The sequence below is a fragment of the Sphaeramia orbicularis genome, chromosome 7 (genome assembly GCF_902148855.1).
Source record: "Sphaeramia orbicularis chromosome 7, fSphaOr1.1, whole genome shotgun sequence".
Classification (NCBI taxonomy): Eukaryota; Metazoa; Chordata; class Actinopteri; order Kurtiformes; family Apogonidae; genus Sphaeramia; species Sphaeramia orbicularis.
In genome coordinates this window covers 5,650,781-5,675,820 of record NC_043963.1, presented here as the reverse complement: position 1 = coordinate 5,675,820, position 25,040 = coordinate 5,650,781, and the positions used below count along the sequence as shown (strand labels likewise).

At 40.0% G+C, this 25,040-nt stretch overlaps 1 protein-coding gene across 1 annotated transcript; it reads left to right on the top strand.

Moving 5' to 3' along the window:
• The first annotated feature begins 94 nt into the window (after positions 1-94).
• On the top strand, positions 95-21,876 carry LOC115422028 (SRSF protein kinase 3-like). Its single transcript, XM_030138069.1, is given in 19 exon segments — positions 95-252; positions 319-791; positions 794-850; positions 948-1,056; positions 3,625-3,683; positions 3,686-3,711; positions 5,241-5,328; positions 7,683-7,718; positions 7,721-7,788; positions 7,891-8,056; positions 9,319-9,344; positions 11,301-11,393; positions 12,493-12,544; positions 13,199-13,399; positions 13,496-13,593; positions 13,692-13,799; positions 18,438-18,507; positions 20,444-20,536; positions 20,613-21,876. Coding segments are annotated over 19 exon segments (2,166 nt in total). The 3' UTR covers positions 20,798-21,876.
• The last annotated feature ends 3,164 nt before the right edge of the window (positions 21,877-25,040 follow it).

Genomic DNA, 25,040 nt, shown 5'->3' with positions numbered 1-25,040 from the left:
GCAGACGCTCCTCAGACCGCCCCCCCCAGGCTGACCCCCGACAACTCACCACAAGCATCGCCCACAAAAACTTCAACACAGCCACAAGATCCACATGAAAGCACGACCCGGACACAGCCCCCCTCGCTCCCCTACGTTACCAACCAAAACGCCCGCACAGACCGCCCCCAGCCTCCTCACCCTCTCCCCCCCTGAGCACGTCGCCGCCACCACCACCACCTCCGACCAGACCTCCAGCCCCCGCCACACACGGTAAAAACCCCATCACCACCTCCTGAAAACGGGCCCCAAACTCCCCCCTTGACGGCAACTCGTCAGGTTTTCAGCCAGTCGCCTCTTAACGATTCTCAAAGCCCCCCCACAGCCAGTCACCGCCGAATGGCAACCAAAATATTTCCCAGAATCCCTCGAGGTTCCCCACAGAACTCTTGAAAACGCCATCCTGCGTCTTTCCCATCATGAATCAGATCCTTCCAAGTCTCCACACAGTTTCAGCCACAGTGCCTCCGAGTCGCCGTCATTCTTTGCCCATCATCCTGCCAAAGCCCCCCACTCCCCCTTTAAGCCCCTCCCACCCGGATCCTTTCTTGTTGAACTCCGTGACGTTCACCTCCAGTGTCTCCTCCCACCTCTACTCCCCTCTCTGCTCTTCCTCTGCCTCCTCATTCCTCCACTCCTTCGACTCGCTTCCCCTTCCATCGGTTTGCCTCCCATGATGTCATTGGCCGCCCCTCAGCTGACCACACCCCCTCCCACCCTCAGCCCGCCCCCTCCGGACTTTACCCCACCCCCGCTCAGCTGCTTGGCTCAGATGATGAAGAGCAGGAGGACCCGTCGGATTATTGTAAAGGTAAGATTTTATCCAGAGCACTTCGATAAAATGTGATCATGATCAATAATCAGTGTTTTTATTGGACTCAGTGGTTTTGTGTTTGTTGTGTTCAAAGGTGGTTACTACCCCGTGAAGATAGGTGACTTATTTAACGGCAGGTACCACGTGGTCAGGAAACTCGGATGGGGACATTTTTCTACAGTTTGGCTCTGCTGGGATTTACAGTACGACGAACACACACAAAACACAAACATGTACACAAAAGACTGGGTGATCTGATGAGAAGATTATGAAGGTTTTAATACCAATCCATGGATCTGAGCACAAATCTTTTCTCTTAGCTTTGAAATGTACTGTAGAAAATGGTTGGGTGATTAAAAACAATCTTAAAACTGGATTATGATCAATTTAACTCGATAACGATGATAAGCTTTGGACAAATCTAACAGCCTGGGGAGGGAAGTGTTAGTATTTATGAGATAATAAAAAAAAACTTATTAATCTGGAAATGAACATAAAACTTCAGGGAGAGTCAAGGTCAAAACATGTAATAAAGTATTCACCGGGTTGGATATATTAGGCAGCAGAGAACATTCAGGCATCGAAGCAGCAAATGATCAACATAAGGAACTGAGTGACTTTGGTCCATATTTTAACGGTGACGACTGGGTCAGAGCATCTCCACAACTGCAGGTCTTGTTGTTTGTTCCTGGTCTGCGTTAGTTAGTACCGACCAAACATGGACTAAGGAAGGACGTCCACATCTCTGGACCACTGAGCATCTGTGGGACGTACCAGATAAACAATAATAATGGATTAGATTGATGTAGTGCTTTTCTAACGAACACATACTCAAAGCGCACAGAGGATCCATTATTCATCCGCTCTCACATTCCCCCTCTGGTGGTGGTAAACTACATTTGATATCACAGCTGCCCTGGGGCAGACTGACAGAAGCGTGGCTGCCAATTTGCGTCGACCACCACCGAACATTCATATGCATTTATACACCAGTGTGAGTAGCAGCACTGGAGGCCAGGAGGGTGAAGTGTTTTGCCCATGGACACAATAGCACATGAGTGGGATTCAAACTGCCAGCCCTTCAGTTATTGGACGACCCGCTCTACCATCTGAGCCATGGCCGCCTCAAGTCCAATCCCTCCCATTTTACAACTTCCAGAACTTCATGGATCTGCTGTAAAGTCTTGGTCCAGATACCACACACACCTGCAGTGGTCTGGTGGAGTCCAGGCCTTGGTTCAGAGCTGTTTTAGCAGAAATAGAAGAACCTACACAATATTAGAGAGATAGTATTGAAGAATAATTATAGAATAAATACAGTGTTGCTCTGAGCCGCTCTAAAATGTCACAGTAACTTCAGTATTTCTCTACTGATGACGCTTGTCTCCCAGTAACTCATGGACGCTGGTACTGATAAGATTCAGGGTCAGTTCTGAAGGAGATGTTGTGGCTACAGAAGCTGAGACCTTGCATTCCAATAGAGACACGTCTCTAACAACAGTCATGACACTTTGCGTAGCACATCCCAGTAACAACATGTGGACTGAAGGTTGGCTACTCAAGTCAAAGATGAGGTCCAATCAGAAGACGGAGTCAGATGACATTGCAAAAAGTCCAACCTATTGTTCGGAGTGGAGTCATCAAAGAAGATAATTTCAACCGCTCTTTGTCTCGAGTTCCTGCAAGAGCTCTTTTCCAGAGAGACCAGTGTTGACCTTTATACGAAGGGGGGGCTGAAAAGTTCATAGCCTGACTAAGGAGTTCTTCCACAGCAATGAAACTGTGCATACATTAAATTCAACCTTTCCTGATACTAACTGCAGGGTTTCCTTCCAGATAAACCCACATTGGATAAATAATTTAGGACTTGGAAAAGTAGTGCTACAGACATTTCATGAAAATGCTTGCTTTTCACCCTCCCTCATTCTCCCTACCCCTCTTGAATTCCTCTTCCCAGTTTGCACAGTCTATAAAGCTGGAGCATCAGCCCCTACAGCAGCCATGTCAGCATGAATGTCCTTGGGGGGGGGCTAAGCCCTTTTTCTGCAGACATTTGATAAGACCACGGTGCCATGGATGGTTCACCAATGTCTCCGTTACTACTTTTCAAAGTCCTAAATTATTTATCCAATGTGGGTTTATCTGGAAGGAAACCATGCAGGTAGTATCAGGAGAGGTTGAATTTAATGTATGCCAAGTTTCATTGCTGTGGAAGAACTCCTCTTAGTCAGGCTATGGACTTTTCAGCCCCCCCCAATAAATTCTTGAACTGAGACCAAGTGCCTCCTGAACTCATCTTTGGAGCTTCCAATCAACAAACACAAAAAATCCTTAACAGTATTAATGTTCTGCTCCTACAGATGCTGATTGGCTTAGATTCAGTAGCTGTTCTTTCGATATTTTTTGGTGGATTCGAACCACTTCATACTGGAAATGAACAACAAACTCTGGAGATGCTCCGACCCACTGATTTTCATAACAATTTCTGTCTCTACTGGTACTCTTGAACATTTTGCTGTTTCTAACACATCAAATTGGAAGTCAACAGGTTCACTTGGTGACTAATATATCCACCCACTGACAGGTCCCACTGGAAGGAGATAATCAACATTAACACCACTTTACCTGTCAGTGTCTGAATGTAGTGTCTGATTGGTCTGTACTAATGTAGAACAGCATAAAGGGAGAAATCTGGTATGAGCGTCATCCTTCATTCATTCATTCATCAACCAGTATTTGTGTCTGACAGTGTTTTGTTAATGTTTGTTTAGGAAGAAGCGTTTTGTTGCACTGAAGGTGGTGAAGAGCGCTCCACATTACACCGAGACGGCACTGATGAGATAAAGCTGCTGAGATGTGTGAGTCTGACAACACACAACAAACATGAACCTGATGAAGAGGCTTTATAAACAGATGAAGGTGTGATGACTGGGGGTGGAACGGTGCAGTCGTTTGTACCGAACTGTTTTGGTTCAGGGCCTTCAATACAGTACGGAGGTATACCTATAAAGATTTCCTTTTCTTTCTTTTTCTTTTTTCAGTTGATGTTACTGTGACATTTCACTGCCAGCTGTTTTATCCAGGTTTGCCAGGTACAGGGGACGATTCTGCCCCCTGTTGCCTGGCATCCCATGGAGGACAGCATCCCAGATGTGGGAAAAGGTGTAGGATCCCTCATCCCTGTTACAGAGGTGTACTGAATGAATACATGTAGCCTATATGAATTACGCAAACACTCACCTTAAAAGGCTCATGTTTGTCTAAACCCACTTTTCTTAGTCTGTGGTTCATTTCTTTGTGTATTTGGACCCTAATAGTTCATACAGTTTGAATTTGAACCCTCCAGCTGCTGCAGAACTACCTTTATATTCATTTGGGCAAAAATCCAGTGGATTTCTACAACCTGCTTTAATTCCTTTTTGGTGTGTCATGTCTATAACTTGTTCCATCACGACATTTGCACATATAAGGTCCAGACTTCAGACGAACATTTCTCTGAGTACGACATAATTGTTTGTCAGCAGCAGCGGTTGTAGTCCAGACTGAAAATATGTCCCAAACTTGGAGCCCATTGCCTCAAGTATTCAGTTGTTGTTGAACGGGACAGAGTAACACAGTCAGCAAGCTGGAGGGGGCAGGGCCTGAAGTGAAGTGTCTCTTGCATTTAAAGGGCCAGCGCTCCAAACCACCTTTCTGGTGTCATTACTCAGAAATAGGGTTGAAGATGGACCTGTGGAGTTGAATGAATGAAGAATTCAAACCCAAGCAGAGCATTTACAGTTTATGGCGACCACAGGGAAATGTTGGAAAATGAAGAATTCCATTTAAAAAAGCTAAATATCAGTCCTTTAAATTTTGGTATTTTAGTCACTTCAGCACAATTATTGAAACTAAAACAAAATGCACAATCGTGGCCAAAAGTTTCATCAGCGTCGCAAATTTTTATTTTGCAAATTTTGCTTCTTTCAGATTTTTTTTTTTTCATGTTTTTCTGACGCTCTGAAAAACAGTTACAATTTTTTTTCAACCATTTTACAATCAAGATTCAAGGAATTCAACTGTCAGTCTGAGCCAGTTTTGGATGTTTTTTTCTCAAATCAGGCCCCAGTTTAATCCTGAAAAGTTTCAAGCTAATTTGAAGCTAAGTTGAATTAATGAAGAATTCAGACCCAAGCAGAGCATTTACAGTTTATGTAGATCACAGGGAAATGTTGGAAAATGCAGAATTGAAGAACTGACCTGAGAGTAAACATTCCTTTTGCAAAGGACACAGGTATCTTATAAACTAGCAGTTTTGAGGAGATACAGACAATTCCAAGAACAGAAGACTTATTGTCAGTATTAAAATCAGTATTAACAATGTAATGTGGTTAATGTGTTTGTCCAGGTGAGGGACAGTGACCCCTCCGATCCACACAGGGAAACCATCGTCCAGCTGATCGACGACTTCAAGATCTCTGGAGTCAACGGAGTTCGTATCCTTTACCTGTCTGTCTGTCTGTCTGCCGGTACATGAATGCATCCTATTTCTTCCTCTACAAATATGTATGGTGTCAAATATCACTATATTTATGGAAACACTTGGACATGAAAAGTGCGTCTATGTTGAAGAGCACGAAACTTAGACTCTGTTCATTCCTACGTGCATCGTTCATCTCAGTTTTCCAAATCTCTGAAAGTAGAACCACAACGCCGGGAATAAATATAGAATTCCTGCTTTTTTGCCTTTTCAAGGTAATTCTTCTTCTTCAGTTACACGGACGTCTTGATTTATTGTAGACAGGGCAGGTACCAAATTTCAGTGTTTCAGTACTTTTATGGCACTGGCTGAACAGCTAAGGTACTATCAAGTGTCAAAAAAAATGCCTGGAACTGTTGGGGATCATTTATATTATTCCACATTTCAATACACTGAGGAGTAAATCTTACGACTGTTACGGATACGTCTTCTTTACCAACATGGAAGTGGCACCGGTCCAGTTTGTGGAGCTCATTTTTAACCTTTCAGAGCATGGAGGTCAAGAATGAATTTGTCCAGAACCTAGAATGTTCCAAGCTTTAACCAAAAACAGTAGGTGAACTAGTGAATGTTCGGAAACCAATGGGGGAAAAGGCTATAACTGCTGATTAAACCTACTGCACTCTGGTCATTTATCATTTACTAGGTTTAAGGAAAAGCCAGAAAATAAGAGACTGCTTTCACTTGAACCCAAGAATTGCAAGAAATAACTGGATTTAGTCATGTGTTATTGTACCATTCACTGTGTGCTGCTTTCTGGTAAAAATGCATCCTTGATTAGAATAGTTTCACTTGGAATGTGTTGAAATGTGGGCAGTTCTACAGCATAAAGGTTCCAAGAATCCTACACACTACAGGATTTGTTCCAGTATTTTTTGTAATGATATAAAGCAGCAGACTTTATATTGTAGGCACGATGCCATTTGTAAAAAAGAAAAAAAAAAGTGATATTGCTCTGTAAATGGTATTTCTTTTCGTTATATTATATTTCCTCAAATACTTGGCTTCAGTTACAAGCTGTAGTCAAAGCAGATATGAACAAAAATGAACCAGTCTTCAAATCTAGAAACTTGCATTTGTTGTCAGAGAATGTGCTGTCAATTGAGTTCACTAAGTTTCATAAAGTCCATAGAATCTGTAATTCTAGTGAAGTGTTTTGTCACATTCTGGCGGTGGTAAACTACGTTCGTACGGAAGCGTGGCTGCCAAACATGAATGAATACGCATTCATACACCAGTGTGAGTGACGCTGGAGGCAAGTGGGTGCAGTGTCTTGCCCAAGGACAAAATGGCACATGACTAAGACAGAGCGGGATTCGAACCGCCAACCCTTCAGCTATTGGAGGACAAACTCTACCTCCTGAGCCACGACCAACAAGTTCAACAACACAAAACAGTAACAGTCCTGTTGAACAATTAGGAGTTTCTATTCACAGAAATACTAGAGGACTTTTATTTTGTTGTGGTTAAGGAAGTGTTATATTTGTTGAAAAGTGCAGTGTTTTACATGTAACATCACAAACGTCAGCAGATCAAAATCAGAATGTTTAGGTCACCGGCTGATAAGCCATGAGCTACTGTGAAGGCACTGTCCACCGTCATCCTCGTCTCTGACCAAACTACTGATCGTATTCATTTCAAACGTTATATGCATCTTCCTAGAAACAGCGCCTACAAAGTTTGTTCACAGTTTTGAGAAATTCTGATTTTTGAATTTTTTACAAATCTCTGAAATATTACAAATGTGCCTTTTCTTATAATGGTCTGTATTTTGATGGTTTATAACATGTAAATGGTTACAGATATCAGTCTAGTTCCTATTGATCACTGATAGAAGTCATATATGGACTTCGGTTGAATTAGTTCAGTTCTCCTCCAGTGAAAGTACCGCCCACTTCTATTGGGAGACTGATCTCTTGACAGAACCTGACAACCTCACAAATTCAACTTATTGATTCTTGATACCAGAGACACTGGTCCTATTTTCACATAAAAGCCTGGTACTTTCTGCGAGAAATAAAGGGTTGCATACTATTTGAGGAAATACAGTGTATTTTGTTATTTATTTAACACATAGGCTTTGCTAAATTGAAAAGAATGAAGCTAATGGAATGTACATGGAATTTGTAGCTTTTGAGCTTTTAAGAGACAACACTTGTAAGACCATAAAGACTAAAGGTATGACAAACATTTACTCAGATCAGGAAACAAACAAGCAATAGTTAAAAGAACTGAGGTTAGTGTATTAAGGCTGTGATTCCTACCTGTACTGTCCGTCAGTCCGTCAGTAGTTTCCTCAGCTGTTCCCAGATGTCTGTATGGTGTTGGAGGTTCTGGGTCATCAGCTGTTAAATGGATCATCAAGTCCAACTATATGGGACTTCCTCTGGTGTGTGTGAAGGCCATCATCAGACAGGTAACACACACACACACACACACACACATACACATGTATAGTGGTGTTGATGGCCTCAGGTGTGCGTTACTTGTCTGATGTCCGTCCGTCTGTCCGGTCCAGGTGCTGCAGGGTCTGGACTACCTCCACACCAAATGTAAAATCATCCACACGGACATTAAACCTGAGAACATCCTATTGGACGCGGACGACGTTTACGTCAGGAGGTTGGCGGCCGAGGCCACCGTCTGGCAGAGAGCCGGAGCCCCGCCCCCTTCTGGTTCCTCAGGTGAGGAGGAGACGTATGATTGGTCAGTTACACAACTCTGGATGTGGACGGGTGTGTGATTTTACTGTGTGTGTGTTGGAAATGTGTGCTGGTGAGGATGATCAGGTGGTTTGTGGAAATGTTAAGGAATATTTTCATTTTGGTTCTGGAGAAGAAGAAGAAAAACTATTAGGGCAGCACAATATATTGTTTGAGCATCGTCATCGCGATGTATGTGTGCGCAATAGTCACACTGCAGGTCCTGCAATGTAGGAGGAAAATGAGCTCGATGTGTTCTCATCTAATTTCAAGGGTACCTGACACACACTGCACACAGCCATCCACCAATCACAATCGTTCTTAATCAGTTTGGAGTGAGTCACTGGTAACAATATTGTAAAATGAGCAACGAACAAGAGAAAATCACCGTAAACGAAGACTTGGTGCCAAAAATGTAAAGCAACGGAAGTTATCTGGAATTATTTCGGCTACAAGAAGGATGAAACTGAAACACGTGTTCTGTGGCGACAGTGTCTTGCAATTGTTGCCACAGTGAGAGGAAACATAACTAATTTGTTTCACCATTTACATCGACACCACACAGCTATTATATCCTCCTAAGTATTTTTTCATATTGCGATATATATATATTAGAGGGTTAAAAAAAATCGCAGTGTCAGTTTTCCTCAATATCGTGCTGCATAAGAGGATGATCGTCCTCTGACTCTAGTCTTATCAAACAGGTAAGACCCAAACAGCTGCTGTACAACGTGATTGGTTGACGCTTTTATTTGCAGTAGAAAAGCTCAGAGAAGTCAAAAAAACATTTTTTAATACTTAATGCTATTTGAAAAAATACATGAACGGCTCATTTTGGGACTTTTTTGTTGTTGTTGGAATGACTGGAGTGGAACTGGGAGCTGTGGTTTTCATCTGACAACTGTCGTCTTCCTGTCTTTCTCTAAGGCTGTTTTTCTATTTACCTGCTTATTAACCTGTCTGTCTGTTTATCTGTCTGTCTGTTTTCCCACTTGTTTGTTTACCCATCTGTCTACCTGTCTGTCTGTTTCCCTGTCTGTCCGTTTACACGTCTGTCCGTTTAACTGTCTGTCTACCTGTCTGTCCTCTTCGTTTCCATCTTTACTTCTCTTGTTTTTCTGTTTCTCATGTTTTCTTCCTGTCTCTCTCTCTCTCTCTCTCTCTCTCTCTCTCTCTCTCTCTCTCTCTCTCTCTCTCTCTCTCTCTCTCTCTCTGTCTGTCTACCTCTACATGTCTCTCTCTAGTTAGCACGGCTCCCAGGGACGTCCAGGTAAGTGTCCAGGTGTGACGCCTGCTGTGTTCTCATTGGTTCATTGTTACGCTACAGTAAAATGTGCCAGACCGCTTGGTAAAAATATAAACAAAGGTTGATTTTATGTTCAATAGATTGTTATTCGTGTGTGTCTGTGGTTGAGCAGTGTAAGAGTTAATTTCCTGCCTTTGCTTTATCTGTATTAGTAATTTTCTGAATGAAGTGCAGGGGTATTTTTATGTTTAATGGTTAAATTCTATTGAAGAATTGAGGTTTGTCAGTATTAAATTATTTTTTTTAAAGATATTTGACCTCTGTGTGGAGGTAACGTATCAGTAACACATGGACAGATGTCAAATTAAACCACATTAAAAGTAGTTTAGTCCAAATACATTTTCATATTTATTTAAGGACCTGTAATGCATTTATAAATATAATCATATCTACCAATTAGATGTTTATTTACAGAACTGTTGAACCAGATCTTTTGACAACTAATTACTGTAGTTAATAATAGTAATATACACAGCCTAGTTAATAAAATGTCTCCACCTGGATGGAACTGGAGAGCCAATAGTTTACTTCCATCCATCGGATAATCACTACAGTCAGTGATTAATGGGTTTCAGTTCTTTAACCCTTTAAAGGTGTAGGGTCAGAGATGTTTTCCTGGAGCATTTTTTACTATATTGCTTAAAATCCCCTTCACACCCCGAATGCAACCAGTTAATTAAACCCTCTAACACAAAAATAAAAATTTTAGTCACCTGTGGAACGGACAGGACTGAAAAAACACCATCCAATCATTTTAATCGGCCCATCGAAATGATTGAACGGTGATATGTCTATCAAATTCAACTGTCATTTGTCCCTCCCCCCTCTGTGAGTACCCCTCTTCGTGCACGAATCACACGTTCTCAGAGGCTTAGAGCACTTGTTCAGGAAACGAAGCCAGAGCTTGGCTATATTAGCTATATTAGGATGTAAAGTTCACTGGCAAAGTGTTTTGTCACTAACATAAATCACAAGGAAATGTAACATTAACCAGATAGGTATGAATTGGGGCTGTTCTGCCCACAAACATAATAGTGAAATGCACAGATTACAGCGTTCAAAACAAACTTTAGTGGGCAGCTAGCCTGATATCAGTCGTGCTGCAATCAGCTGTTCTTACTAGCCCCAGATTACTTAGAACACGTATCAAAATAACAAGTGAAAAGTCCAACTTCTAATCTAATATACTGATGAACAGACCTGAATTCAGAGGTACGCACGGATCCGCGGAGGGGCGGGTGAATTGATGCCGTGCAGCTCTCGTGAACCCTCGGAAACAAGTACTGCACGTTCCAGTACGCTGGAGGCATGGCTTTGGGGGGAAGTCTGAAGAAAGGGGTTTGGACTTTTGAATTGTGTATTTTCAAAATGTAGCTTGTTCGAACCACATCAGTGAGTTTCTCTCTACGCTGATGACACCTTCATATTCCAAAATGACAACACCAGGTTTCATCAGGATCAGATTGTTTAAGAGTAGCTCAGGAGCATCATTTTACAGGGGGGTTGGACACCACAGAGTCCAGACCTGAACCACATCGAGGATCTATGGATGTGATGAAGAATTTACACAGTGATCAGACTTTCGTCATCCATAGAAGATCTGGACTAAAATTAATAAGATATAAGAACTGTAACATTTCATCAGTGTATTAAAGGCTGTAATCGAAGTTAAAGGCTGTTCAGCAAAATACAAAAGTGTGGGACTTTTTATGACCAGGCTGTGTGTTTTTGTAACTGTTCAAATGTTTTATTCAGAATCAGTAAAAAAATAAAATAAAAAAGATGTAGTCAAATGTTGGTCACATGTTGCATGAAGTTGCTCTAACCAGGTCTGAGTTACTGTCACCTTTAGTTTAATATAGATATTGATATTTTTTGGGATTTTCTCTGTGTCCTCATGCTGTTTGTGTGTGTGCGCAGGCTGGTAAACTGTCAAAAAACAAGAGGAAGAAGATGAAGAGAAAAGCAAAACGACAGCAAAGGCTTTTAGAAGAAAGACTGGTGGACATTCAGGTAAATGTCCTCCTCATAATTAAAAATCTACTGATGTCCAACATGGAAATCTCAATTAAAAAAAGAAGAAGCAGCGTTAGTTTTAAAAATAAAAAAAAAGGAGTTGCATTTCTTTGTATACGGTGTAAACACATTTCAGCTAATTTCTTTGGTAAATCTCCATCCATTCTCCACATTCAAGCTGCAACACATTAAAAAAAAAAAGCTGAAATAGGAGCGATTTAGAAATAATATGTTGAATAATGTTGATGTCAACAGGTTTGGATGGATGGATGGATGGATGGATGGATGGATGGATGGATGGATAGATAGATAGATAGATAGATAGATAGATAGATAGATAGACAGACAGACAGACAGACAGACAGACAGACAGACAGACAGACAGACAGACAGACAGACAGACAGACAGACAGACAGACAGACAGACAGACAGACAGACAGACAGACAGACAGACAGACAGGCTTTATTACAGACTCATGGTCCACCTTAAAAAGCAAACAGATGAATACAAACGCAATAAAAAAAACACAATAAAAAAAACACAATAAAAAAAAACCTCTATGCTTTCAAGAGGCAGTCATACCAGTGTTTCCAGAGCAGAGATGTGTAATGTACAACACTATACAAAGGATTAGTCAGCAACAAAATTACAGTATTTTCTGAATGATTCAGGCGACACATAAATTTAAACCTCATATTTCTCAACACAGCATGCAATGAATTTTGCATGATTAGACATAAACAATTCACTGGTACTAGTTTATGGTCATGATTTGGTCCAAAAGCAGCGTCCAGGAACAAATGGCCGAGGACCAGCAGTTTGACAACAAATGAGGATGAGATAATTATTGAAAGGTTTAAAATCAGTGTTATTCCAAAAAAAAAAGATGGAAGGTATTTGGATATTTAACTGTCTATGATGCAGACATCCCTAATAGAAAGTACTCCCAAACATACTTGAGTACAGTAGTGAAGTATTAGTACGGCGTTACTACACAACCCTGGAAATAACAGAAGCAGGACCAGATTCTTGTATGTTTTGATGTGTTTGTATCATTGTTGTTCAGTCTGTGTGTTTTTTGTCGTTTTCTTCAGAGGATGGAGGAGGAGGACGGCCCAACGAATCCAGACGACCTCGACACAAACCGTGAGTCCGAACTCCGTCGCTCTTTAACGTCTAAAACAGTGTTTTTCAACCTTGGGGTCGGGACCCCATGTGGGGTTGCCTGGAATTCAAATGGGGTCACCTGAAATTTCCAGTAATTGGTAAAATTAAAAAAACAAAACAAAAACAGAACTTACTAATAAAAATATATGGTGAGTTGACAGAGACAATCACATACGTAAAAGACAAACTGTGAGTCTGAAATTGAAGCACTGTGGTTCTGTTTATCTGTCAAATGTTCATTGTGGTCGGTTTCAGATGCTGCATAGTTGCATAGTTTGAGTTCTTGTTTGCTCAGTATTAATTGTCAGCTTTGTAAATCCCAGCTGGACTGACTGTACATATCGTGACCAAGAAAAATCAAATTCTCTCTTTGTGCAGTAATCTACACCTGGATTTACTGCCTGCGTCCATAATAATATACATTATATAGACTAAATGTCCTCTAAAATGAACCTTTATTTGCAACATAGTATAGCAAACTATTACATGATCAAAACAAATTAATTACAGCAAAAAAAAAAAGTCTCTGTTTTGAATGTCTGGGGTGGAATCACGAGCCAAAAAAGGTTGGAACCACTGGTCTAAGACATCCTAGATAAACTCCGTCATTAATATTTATCGTTACGACTTCAGCCTCCCACGTCGTCAACGGCAACAATTCCAAGGCCAGCCCGGAGTCCACCTCGTCCTGGTTGGAGGACAGGTGTAACGGCCACGCCCCCGGACGCTTCTCTAGCCCCGCCTCCGGCCTGTCGGGATTTTCCAGCTCCGTGATGTCAGCGACGTCCGAGTCAGCACTTTCTACACAGTCGGGATATTCGAGCAGTCGAGACGGTGAAAAAACACACACACACACACAAATAAATAAATAACACAACACACGTTACAGGCAGCATGACACTCTTCTTCTGTGGTTTGTGTTTCCTTCAGTGTTCTGTGCGTCAGATTTCGTCCTCAGTCCTCTGGATCCTCAAAACGCAGACAAACTCAAAGTGAAGATAGCGGATTTAGGCAATGCATGCTGGGTGGTAAGCTCCTCCTCTTCCTCTTCCTGTCCGATCACATGACTCTGTAATCACCTGTCTTCTCCCGACCAATCACACGCCTCCTTTCTCTGGTCTTTCAGCACAAACACTTCACGGAGGACATCCAGACCCGACAGTACCGAGCCGTGGAGGTTCTGATCGGAGCCGAGTACGGACCACCGGCCGACATCTGGAGCACCGCCTGCATGGTAACACACAGACTCACAAAAACACACAACTATACTCTCATACAGTCCCGTGGAAAAGTCTGAGTCCACTTTTATTTTTGTTTTCCAGGGTTGATATGATCATACATGTTTTTTTTATGCTTTTTTCTTCAAATATAACAAGGAAGTACAGGAAATATGTGCACAGCCTTAAAAGAAACACAAAAAAACTGAACTAAATGTGCGTAAAGGTTAAAGTCACTATTTAATGTGACCTTTGACCCCATGAGAAGAAGCACCACAATTAGAAACATCTGACATATATTGAATCAAACCTGAAATGTCGCTCCATCATGTCAGTGATGCAAAGTCAGAAATACCTATTTCCTCTAAACTGCCCCTCTTCAGATCCATTTATTTTATTGAATTTCTCTATTGAATTTCTTTAGTTCTACTCCATAAATGTCATTGTCTGTTCTGTATCCAATGGTTCAATAAATCAGTCATTAAGGAATATGGCATGATTTTGTTATGAAGTATATAAACAATATTTAGCTTTTATTCTTATAGACCCTATTGACAGAGAAATTCAGATTCTCAGGAAAATCGCTGCTCATCAATTAATCGTTAATCGATCAATAAGGTCAGTCGACTAATGCTGAATGGATTAATCGATCATTTGCATCCCTAATATGTGTGGACCAAGGTTATTATCATTAACGAAAACTGACGAAATGACAAAAACTAGAATTGTAAAAACGTTTTCGTTAACTGAAATAAATAAAAACTATAATTAAAAGAAAAAAATGATAACTAACTGAAACTGTGTTGTGTACTTACAAAACTAACATAAACGTGTAAAAATTATGGGTAAAATTCCCTTCGTTTTCGTCTTTGTCAATGTCAGATTGATACAAAAGCGATTTATTTCACCCTAGCAGTTTTAGCTAGTGGCACCATACGGTACGGTAAGTTGGGAGAAAGCAGCAGCGTCCTGTCTGGGATTTATTTGAATACGACGGAGAAGAAGAGAAAAGATACGACATAACTAAAACTGATACTAAAACTAAACTAAAACTAAGCATTTAGAAAAAAATGAAAACTAATAAAAACTCGCAACCCTGCTCTAAAAATGAATTAAAACTAACTGAATTAGAGAAAATGAAGTCAAAACTAAATAAAACTAAACTAGAATGAAAAATCCAAAACTATTAGAACCTTGATGTGGACATTAATAATAACAATAATAATAATGATAATGATGACACATTTTATTTATAGGCAACTTTCTTGGCACTCAAATACACCGTACAGTTAACAAGAAGAGTATAAAACAAGCAATTTTTTTCTTTTTTTTTTTCATTTTATTTGTTTATTTCAAGCATTTACAGAATACATGCAAATTCACAATCCCGAAATCATTCATTTACATTTGAAAAGGAGTGGAAAGAAGAAAAACATAATTAATCCCACTGCCATTCTCATCATCAAATAACTGAACATAATGGCGTTTTAAATACTCACTCCTGTCCTTAGACTTCAAGCCAAAACATGGAACAAATTAGGCTGATTCCAAATTGGAATAAACTCATTTGACAGTATTTACATTATAGAACCAAAATGTGGGTAAAAAATAGAAACAAAGTACATTCCTGATGGTGTTGCCGCAGGTAACAGTTAATTGTTAACTTACATTATAACAACCAACAATGTTATGTGCTAAAACGTAGAGTAAAAACTAAAAGGCAGGTTAAATATATATATATATTTGGACCATACAAAGAGGAAAGCGGTCCTAAACAGATGGTTTTGAGTTTGGATTAGAACTGTAACAAACCAACAGACAGAACGTTGGACTTTTCCTCAGGACTGTACATCCTATGTGTGATTTGCTGGGGGTCATGAGGGGGATTTCCATCTATAAATCTCTGTCTCTGCTGAATTATTTTTATCTCCACTGGGACAACATTTATCCCCTTCACACAGTGATTTATTTGACTTCCCCAGTGGGCTACCACCAGAACCAAACATAAGCTCTGAAAGGAGGATTGAACTGCGGCCTGTTGAATCAGCATTTACGCTCTGGGTTTTATTGTGTCCGATCACATGAGGAACGGGATGAGAGTCATGGTGGTTCCAAGTGGTTTTATCAACAGGCTCAGACCAAAGTGTCTCTGGGTGAAATTTGACAGACCTACAGCCGATCAGAGCACCAGTATCACGATATCACTGTATCAGACCACATCTGATCCTCCCATATCCAGTCAAAAGTGGTGATTGACTTAAATATATATATATATATATATATATATATATATATATATATATATATATATATATATATATATATATATATATATATATATATATATACAGGGTGTCCCATAAGTCTCCATACATAGGAGACATAATACATATGGTTCTAACATGTATTTCTTTATATTTCTTCTTTATAGTTCTTCAGCAGTGGAGGACACGCACTGAAATGTGTTCCCGACAAAATGGCAGTCATATAGAGCATATTATATAAATAAAAATGGTTTATGTCAAGAAATGTTTATTTTTCCTATGCATGGAGACTTACGGGACACCCTGTGTGTGTGTGTGTGTGTGTGTGTGTGTGTGTATATATATATATATATATATATATATATATATATATATATATATATATATATATATATATATATATATATATATATATATATATATACATATGGGTGCTTCTATGAAACTGGGTTTATTTTGGTATCTGGCACTTTCCAGCTTTTTAGACCCAATAATAAAAGGTAAATGTAGACATATTTCCCCTCAGGATGGACCTAATGATGACCTCAGATAAACGCAAAAAAAAATTACACTCTTGCTCTGAGCCATCCCATAATTAATGAATTTTTAATCAAATATTGCATCCAAAAAGGACCCAAATATGGACATTAAAGCTACCTAGGTGTGCATTAGATGTGAAAACATGTCTGTAAATGGTCTTATATAGACTCTAAATATAGACACTGTGTTAAATGTGTCGATCCTAGTGGTTTTTCTAATCCACACGTGGGTTTTTCATCGATCTCAGTCCCATTCCAGATTTGGTGTGGAACCCATCGTGTCCACTTGCGTTACATGCAGAATCTGCCCATTTAAACACATATAAATTGCAAATTATTTTACAACAGCGGTCATTTTTGTGAAACACTCTACCTTGAATAATTAGTTCAATTCCCAAAATGTACCTGTGGGAGAATAAAGAGATATTTTAAAAAATAGTAGCATGTAACTTTCGGGTCTTTTTTATCCGTGTTATATACAGATTTTTGTATAAAAATAATGTAAAATAATATAAAAACTTATAGACCCAAAGTGCTTCCAAACTTGCTTCATAACATTCGTCTACATCTGGTTTGAATGTTTAGCCTCTCTGTCCTGTTTTTAGGACCAGTTTCGTAGAAGCACCCATTTACAGACTGTGTCTTTACTGGGTTATGGGTCAAAAACTAGGTTGAAAATCAGTGTTTTTTTTTTCTGGATAAAAAGCTCAATAACCTGTGGGTCAGATCTGGGTGATCCACAGCTGCTGCTCATTCCCTCTGTGATGACATGAGCTTAAAATAAAAAAGAGGTTTTGATTATATCAGTAACTTTTTCAGATAGATCTGAAACCTAGCAGCAAGAACCCACTGAAGTTAGTCGACATGTGAACGTTTCATACTTTCATTTGTGAAAACCACAGCCTCTGTATCTGGGTGTGTATCTGACTACTTTGTCTTTTGCGGGTTAGATTAGATTTTTTATTTGGAGTATAAATTTAGATTTTCTGTGTTTCTGAAGTTGAACCTGCTTGTGATCGCTGGCAGTTGTTTAGATCTTTAAAGGTGCGGGAGACTTTTGTGACCAATTTTTCATCAGATCTGTTAAACCTCAGTCATATCCTCAGTATCTCGAATCCGTAAGTCTTTCTGTGATTACTCACCCGAATCTCTTCCTTCATGGTGAACAGTTTCGAAGTACCATCCACCATAAACAAACCATTTATTTACAAACAGAACCGGGAGGTAACTTGGGCATCTTCAGAATTTTGTCGCGACGTGCATTGTGGGAAGCGGAGGTTCGCGCAGCCGCCTGACAGCGGCAGCGGCAGTGCAGCCATATGATATTATATGGCTGCAACAAACACTATGTGGAAACGACTGAAATGCAGGAATCGCTGAAGGGAAGTGGAGCTCCAGTCGTTTCCACCTCATGTTTCTTGGAGCTGCCGCTGCCAGGCGGAGCTCCGCTTGCTCCGATTCCCTCCAGCTGTTTCCGCATTTCGGCCGTTTCCGCATCGTGTTTGTTGCAGCCATATAATATCATGTGGATGCACAGCCACAATGCACGTCGCAACAAAATTCCAAAAGATGCCCGAGTTACCTCCTGGCTCTGTTTGTAAACAAATGGTTTGTTTATGGTGAATGACACTTTAAAACTATTCACCGTAATGCAAGAGATTCAGGTGAGTAATCACAGAAAGACTGACAGATTCATGATACTGAGGATATGACTGAGGTTTTACAGATTTGATGAATAATTGGTGATGAAAGTCTCCCACATCTTTAAGCAGAGACAAAAAATCCACAATAAACACAAGTTACAACAAAGAAAAGCTACCATCCGACCGATGAATGGATGTTTGTGTTTCAGGCCTTCGAGCTGGCGACGGGGGATTATCTGTTTGAGCCTCATTCAGGTGAAGATTACACCAGAGACGAAGGTAAACCATCCAAACACACTCTGACTGCACCTCTGCCTCCGTCTGTCAGCTTGAATGTATTGAATTCGTTGAGTTCTCCTCCAGTGAAAGTCCCGCCCACTTCTATTGTTAGACTGATCTGCATCCAGACCACAGGACTGGAACAGAGAACAGAACCTGACATCCTCACACATTCAGCTGGTGTTGATTCACATAGAACAGGACGCTGACGTACAGGGACACTGGAACTACACTAAGAAACTCTAAAAACAGACTTTTAAAACTGGATGGGAATGTCATGAGCTGTACTCAGATGCTCCAAACAGCTTCTCAGACACATGATATACTGTTGCTCTGTCTGACCACCGACCAGTTTGTAAAAGTTCTACTCACAAGTGTACAGACTGGGTAGGGCGATGGAAATACTGGGATGGGCTAGTGTGGGCTTTGTACACATGGGACCCTCCCTATAAAAATGAAGTAATGCTGCGTTCCAGGCACCTGTAAATCGTGTTTTTCCAACCTTCTACCAGTGAAAATGTACTGTAATGTCAGTCAAACCCATGACTTCCCACCTGTGAACTTGTACTAGGTCGATGTTCTCCCAGTTCCGAGCTCTGACGTCACGTAGCCCATGAAACAACAATGGCAGCCCCATGGATGTGGTGTTTATGCAAATTGTTTATTAAAACAAGGTATTGCTTCAACGTAATTTATCTGCAAATGTTCTGCAGAATCAGCAGCTATTGTAGCGTTAGGACAAGAATAAATTAATACCAAATATGTATCCAAATAACATAACATAAAAGGTAGAACAGCTTCTCTTGCCTTTATGTGCCGTTTTTCCTCCTCTGTTTCCCTCAAATAAGCAAAGAACAAACACCTCTGGGATAGAAATGACTGTAAATGAACATAAGCTCTCTACGGTCCACCATGCTGGTTTGTTCACATCTAGCTCCCACAATTCCTTGTGCTCAGGCAGTTTGGTGCAAGGTTCTGAAAGTTTTGGATTTTTCATTAGAGTTTAGTTTTACTTAGTTTGACTTTTTTTCTCTAGTAAGTTTTAATTCGTTTTTAGAGCAGGTTTGCTAGTTTTTATTAGTTTTCTTGTTTTTTTTCTAAATGCTTAGTTTTAGTTTAGTTTTGGTATTAATTTTAGTTTTTTCATATCTTTTCTCTTCTTCTCCGTCGTATTCAAATAAACCCCAGACAGGACTCTGCTGCTTTCCCCCAACTTTAGTCTCCATGTTTCCAGGTAGAGTGGGGACCAGAAGACGACTGGAAACCACAAGTGAACACAAGTGATGGACCGTGAAGTGTCGTACGGTGCTGCTAGCTAAAATTGCTAGAACGAAATAAATCAATTTCGTATCAGTGCGACGTTGACAAAGATGAAAACGAAGGGAATTTTATCCATAGTTTTTATCCGTTTTAGTTAGTTTTGTAAGCACACAATACAGTTTCAGTTAGTTTTTGGGGTTTTTTTTTCTTTTAATTATAGTTTTTATTTATTTCAGTTAATGGAAGTGTTTTTTCAATTGTAGTTTTCATCATTTTGTTAGTTTTCGTTAACGATAATAACCTTGGTTTGGCGTGACTTGCCTTCAGCGTTACAAAGTCGTGAGTCGTGGTTTGAAGTCGTGACTTAGGGGCTCAAAAATCGGCCTGGAACGCAGCATAAAAATGGGGAAAATGTCTGTAGTAAAAACGCCACGCTTGAGTGCAGCCAACCATGTTCAGACAGTCAGGATACTGCGTACAGGAATGGTGCAGACGGACGTGGCATCGCTTTAGCGTCTGACACTCCACTGTTCCAAATCTTGTGTTTGTCTCCCAGAATGTGTGCAATAAGAACAGTAACTATAACTGGAAATATAGTCCATGAATTAAAAGTAAAACATTCATTAAATTCATTGTGTGTTTATAAAGTTACTCAGTGTGTTTTTATTTTTTCCAGATCACCTGGCTCACATCATGGAGCTGCTGGGTCCCATTCCTCTGCCCTTCGCTCTGTCTGGCAGGTACTCCAGAGAATACTTCACCAGGAGAGGTGAGTCGGGCTGTTTTATTCGACACAGATTCCGTCTGTTTGCTCCTAAACCTGACGACGGCGTCCTCGTCTCCAGGCGATCTGCGTCACATCTCGTCCCTGAAGCCGTGGGGTCTGTTCGAGGTCCTGTTGGAGAAATACGAGTGGCCGTTGGACCAGGCCGCCCAGTTCAGTGACTTCCTGTTAACCATGTTGGAGCTGCAGCCGGATCGAAGAGCGACAGCCGCACAGTGTCTGCAACACAGCTGGCTGCAGCCCTGACACACACACACACACGCACACACACACACACACACACCGGTTGAGGGGTGTTAGGAGTGGATCTCACACCATCTGTCCTCTGCTTCTGTTCGTCTCCTCTGTTCTGCTTTGATTCAAACACCGGCTGATCCCAGATCTGCAGCGGGTCAGAGCCCGTTCACACGAGCATAAAAACAGAGAACTGGGAATAATCTGATAATTGACGTGTTTACATGCACTAAAGAAATGCGATAATTGATAAATTCTGGTTTAGACGCTCCGGTCTATTATTGGATTCAGAGTTCGTACGTACGTAGCGATGGTAGAATCAAACTTCCTGTTACTGTCTTCTGCTTACGTTTGACTACATAACATCTGTTTTCTACAATTTTATTTGTTTTTACACATGCGCAGATGTAACAGAACTAAATGAATCAGATGAACCTGTATACATGCAGGAAGACATCAGAGTATTGGGGATAAATCCAGGTGTGTTAATCTGATTTATTATAATCAGATTATACTGTTTACATGATCACTTCAATAATCTGATAACCCCAGAAATTAGATAGTGATGGTAGTTTCAGTGTGGATGTAAACAGGCTCATCATCTTCTGAAAACACAAACACAGACTGAAATGATTCACTTAGACTCTCACAGAACTGTTTACACGTTCAGCAAATACAGCGATCTGATGTGATGTGTTTACACGAGCCACGCATTTGATCAGACCAAAACCTGGACAAAGTGTTTCCACCTCATGTGAAGAGTCGCATAAACTGGAAAAAGAACAGGTTTAGGTTTTTCAAACATCCAGGAGTGTTTGGTTTGGTTGATGGTCGGTGGATTCTGTCTGTTTTCACCTATTATGACCCCGCCCCCTGAAGGGGAGGCAAGGGGTGTTGTTTTTGGTTCAGTTTGTTTGTATGTTTGTTGACACTAGCAACAAAACTATTGGTTGAATTCATATCAAATTTGGTTTGTAGATTGCCGGTGATTCAGAATAGATGTGAATACATTTGGGAAAAAATAGATCAAAGTTTAAAAATTTTTATAGGCTAAAATTTCCTTAGGGGGTCAAATGAGCGGCCATTTTTGTCAAAAAAAAGTTGTCATAAATGCATAGAACTGCGTGTAAATAATGCTAATCCATTTGTGCACAGACTACTGATATTATTCGACAGTGGAAGCTCTATTTTCAGAAATATTGGATTTGGAATAGCACGTGTATGTGAAAACTTTTGCTGGTGGACGGATGTGACATTACCCATAATGCTCTGGTCAGTACCAGTACTTTATTAGGAATAAACTTATAGACTTACTATTGATAATTCTCCTCTTATTCATAAATGTTAGTATTGTGGATCTAAAACAATAACAGCTGACACAAAAACACAGAATGTGTCAGTGGACGGATGTGACATGGTTGTTGTGGATCCCATCATACTGATGCTCTGCAGCCATGTCAGCGTTTACACTAATGATCCATGTGCAAAAACTAGGATCAGAATTATTTATTGTATAGTTTATCATCAGACTAAAGAGGAAATAACTATAGAATTGTTATTTCTTTATAAAAATGCTTATTATTAGAAAACTGTTGATTTAAAAAGTGACGTGTGACATTCTTCATGTATGTTTTGGCGTAACATAAGCAGGATGGATCAGCACCATACTCCAGACTGAACCTGTAAAAATAAAACATGTGATATGTAGGATAGAATCTGGGAAGAAAAACTGGGGAATCTAAAAGAATAGAATATTTGTTTTTCAGGTAAATTCAGTTCAAATATAACTCAGCCATTTGTGACATGAAAATATCGCATTAATTGTGATGAAATTGGACATTTTTGAGCTGAAAACATAGTTCATATGAGCATCAACATGTTGAACAGAACTGAAATCCTGTACATTTGCAGAACTTGCATTTACCAACACAAAGTTCCTTTGGGGATTCACTTAAACTGCACAAAGACAGAAATAAGACCTCTAAGCAAATTTTAGCTGTTATGAATTTTTTTTAATCCTTTTTTTCCCATTTACTTCTAATGTGTGGAATTTCACACGTCTGTAGCAGCAAAACTGTCAGTTGAATTCATACCAAATTGGGTTTATAGATTATCAGTGACCCAGAATAGATGTCATTACATTTTGGGAAAAGTAGGTCAAAATTTAAATTTTCTATAAATTTTTTTAAAATCATTTTTTCCCCCCATTTGTTTGTAATGGGCGAGATTTCACATGTCTATAAAAACATACATTTTGTTTCAGTTTATTTCAAACTTTTCACTTATATAAAGGCAGTTGATATGCTGACGTCAGCACACACAGACATGATGACATCAGCTGCATCGAGGCCTTCATTCGTCTGGTCAGCAGTGACTTGGTTATAATGTCTGTTTGTGTGGTGGTGGTGGTGGTGGTCATCAGATGTTTCCTCCAGTAACAGACAAACACTTTTATTGTTGTCCAGTGTTTCCACATTAGACATGTCTCACAGGTTCAGTGATGTTCAGTGTTTTTGGTTGTTTTCATGCACAGCACAAGACGTATGCACTTCCTCAGTCTGTCACAGAATTTATTGTCCATCAGAAGTCAGTTTTAGGCACATAATGACAAATTTGACTCCATGTTCTTCACAATCTGCAAAAGACCTTTAGGTGAGGAAACACGAACCGAATGGATGAAAAATCAGCAGAATGATCCTTTAATAATCTGACAGATCAGAGGATAAGCACAAAAAAAGAAAAGAAAAAGAACTAAAACAGAACAGAGGAAACAGAACCAGAGTCACCGTGATTGATGCTGGTTTCCCACAATGCACTGGGTCTGAAAGGGGACACAGTTGGTCCGCTGGGAAACAATCACCTCGACCGCTTCTTGTTGATTTTTTTAAGTCTCAGAATATGTTTTTTACAGTGTAAAAACCCGATTGGCTGTTCAGGGGAACAAGCAGCCAATGGGGCGACAGATGAAGATCTCACCTTTAGTCACTTTAATGACATTTGAGTCAGTTTGATTCTTCTGCTTCTTCTTCTTCTTCTTCATCTTCTTCTTCTTCTTCTTCTTCTGAACGTTTTGTGTTTTTCTGTGCTGTCGTTCCTTTTACGCTGGTTGTTTTTCTTCTGTATTTCTTCACTTCCTGCTGTCGTTTTATTATTTTTGACTCTTGATTATTTATCAGAGACTCCTAAGATTCCTGAACCTGCTCTTAAACATCACCTGTGATGATGATGATGATGATAATGATGAAGAGTCTTGGTTTAGACGAGCACACTGTAGCCTCCTGACAGCCGCTGACCTCTCACTGATCCATCACCGTATCGATAACAGTATTGATAAACGTGACTGAATTGTCCTCAGACGACCTCCGACCTCCTCACCTTAGTCTCACGTGGTTCTATATCCTTATAATAAATAGTGCCTTGATATGACCCCTGACCCCTGACCCCTGTGACATCACCGGAGACATGAACAGAGGTTTTCTTTTCTACATGTGTCCAGCCTGTGTGGAATGCTTCTTCTTCTATTAATGTGAAAATAAAGGTGAATGAAAGCGTTGAGCTGTTTCCTGTGACCTTTGACCTTTACCTGCCAGGAAGAAGGGAATCTAACCGACAACCCCAGTAGGTGAAAGTCTGTATGCTGCCCCCCTGTTGGTGACTATGAATATATTAACATTATATTTCAGTGTGAATAATCACTTTATTTGTCTTGATTAGTTGAAAGTAATGATAATTACGTTTTTCTTTGCATTTTCTTTATAAATTAAAACATTACGTTGAACTTTTCTCGACCGATTTTTGATGTTCCTGTAGTAAAATCGCCCCAGACCACAGCTTTGGTAAAACATCTGTCAGACGACCTGAGTAGAAGTAATAAAGAAATAAGACGTTTATAAAGTAATGACAGTAAAAACCCAGTTATATCAGTGACAAGTAACATATACTTTTAGGAGTCCTGATGGTTAAAAGTAGTTTTACTGCAGTTCTGCTGTTATTTTGGACAGAACGGCTTTACAATATTCCAAAGGCCATAATAAACACTCGCTGAAGTGTTGGAGGTTGATTTCAAACATTTGTCACATGGTCACAAACATGCTCCGAATATCATTCTTGGATTGTTGATTGTTTGTTTTTTTTTCAGTAAGACCATAGTATTAAAATATGATAAATATATATATACGTAAATATACACGCCATATTTAATCGGCATGTTATCTGTATGCATTATAAACTCTGTGTATGTTCATGCCGCATCAAA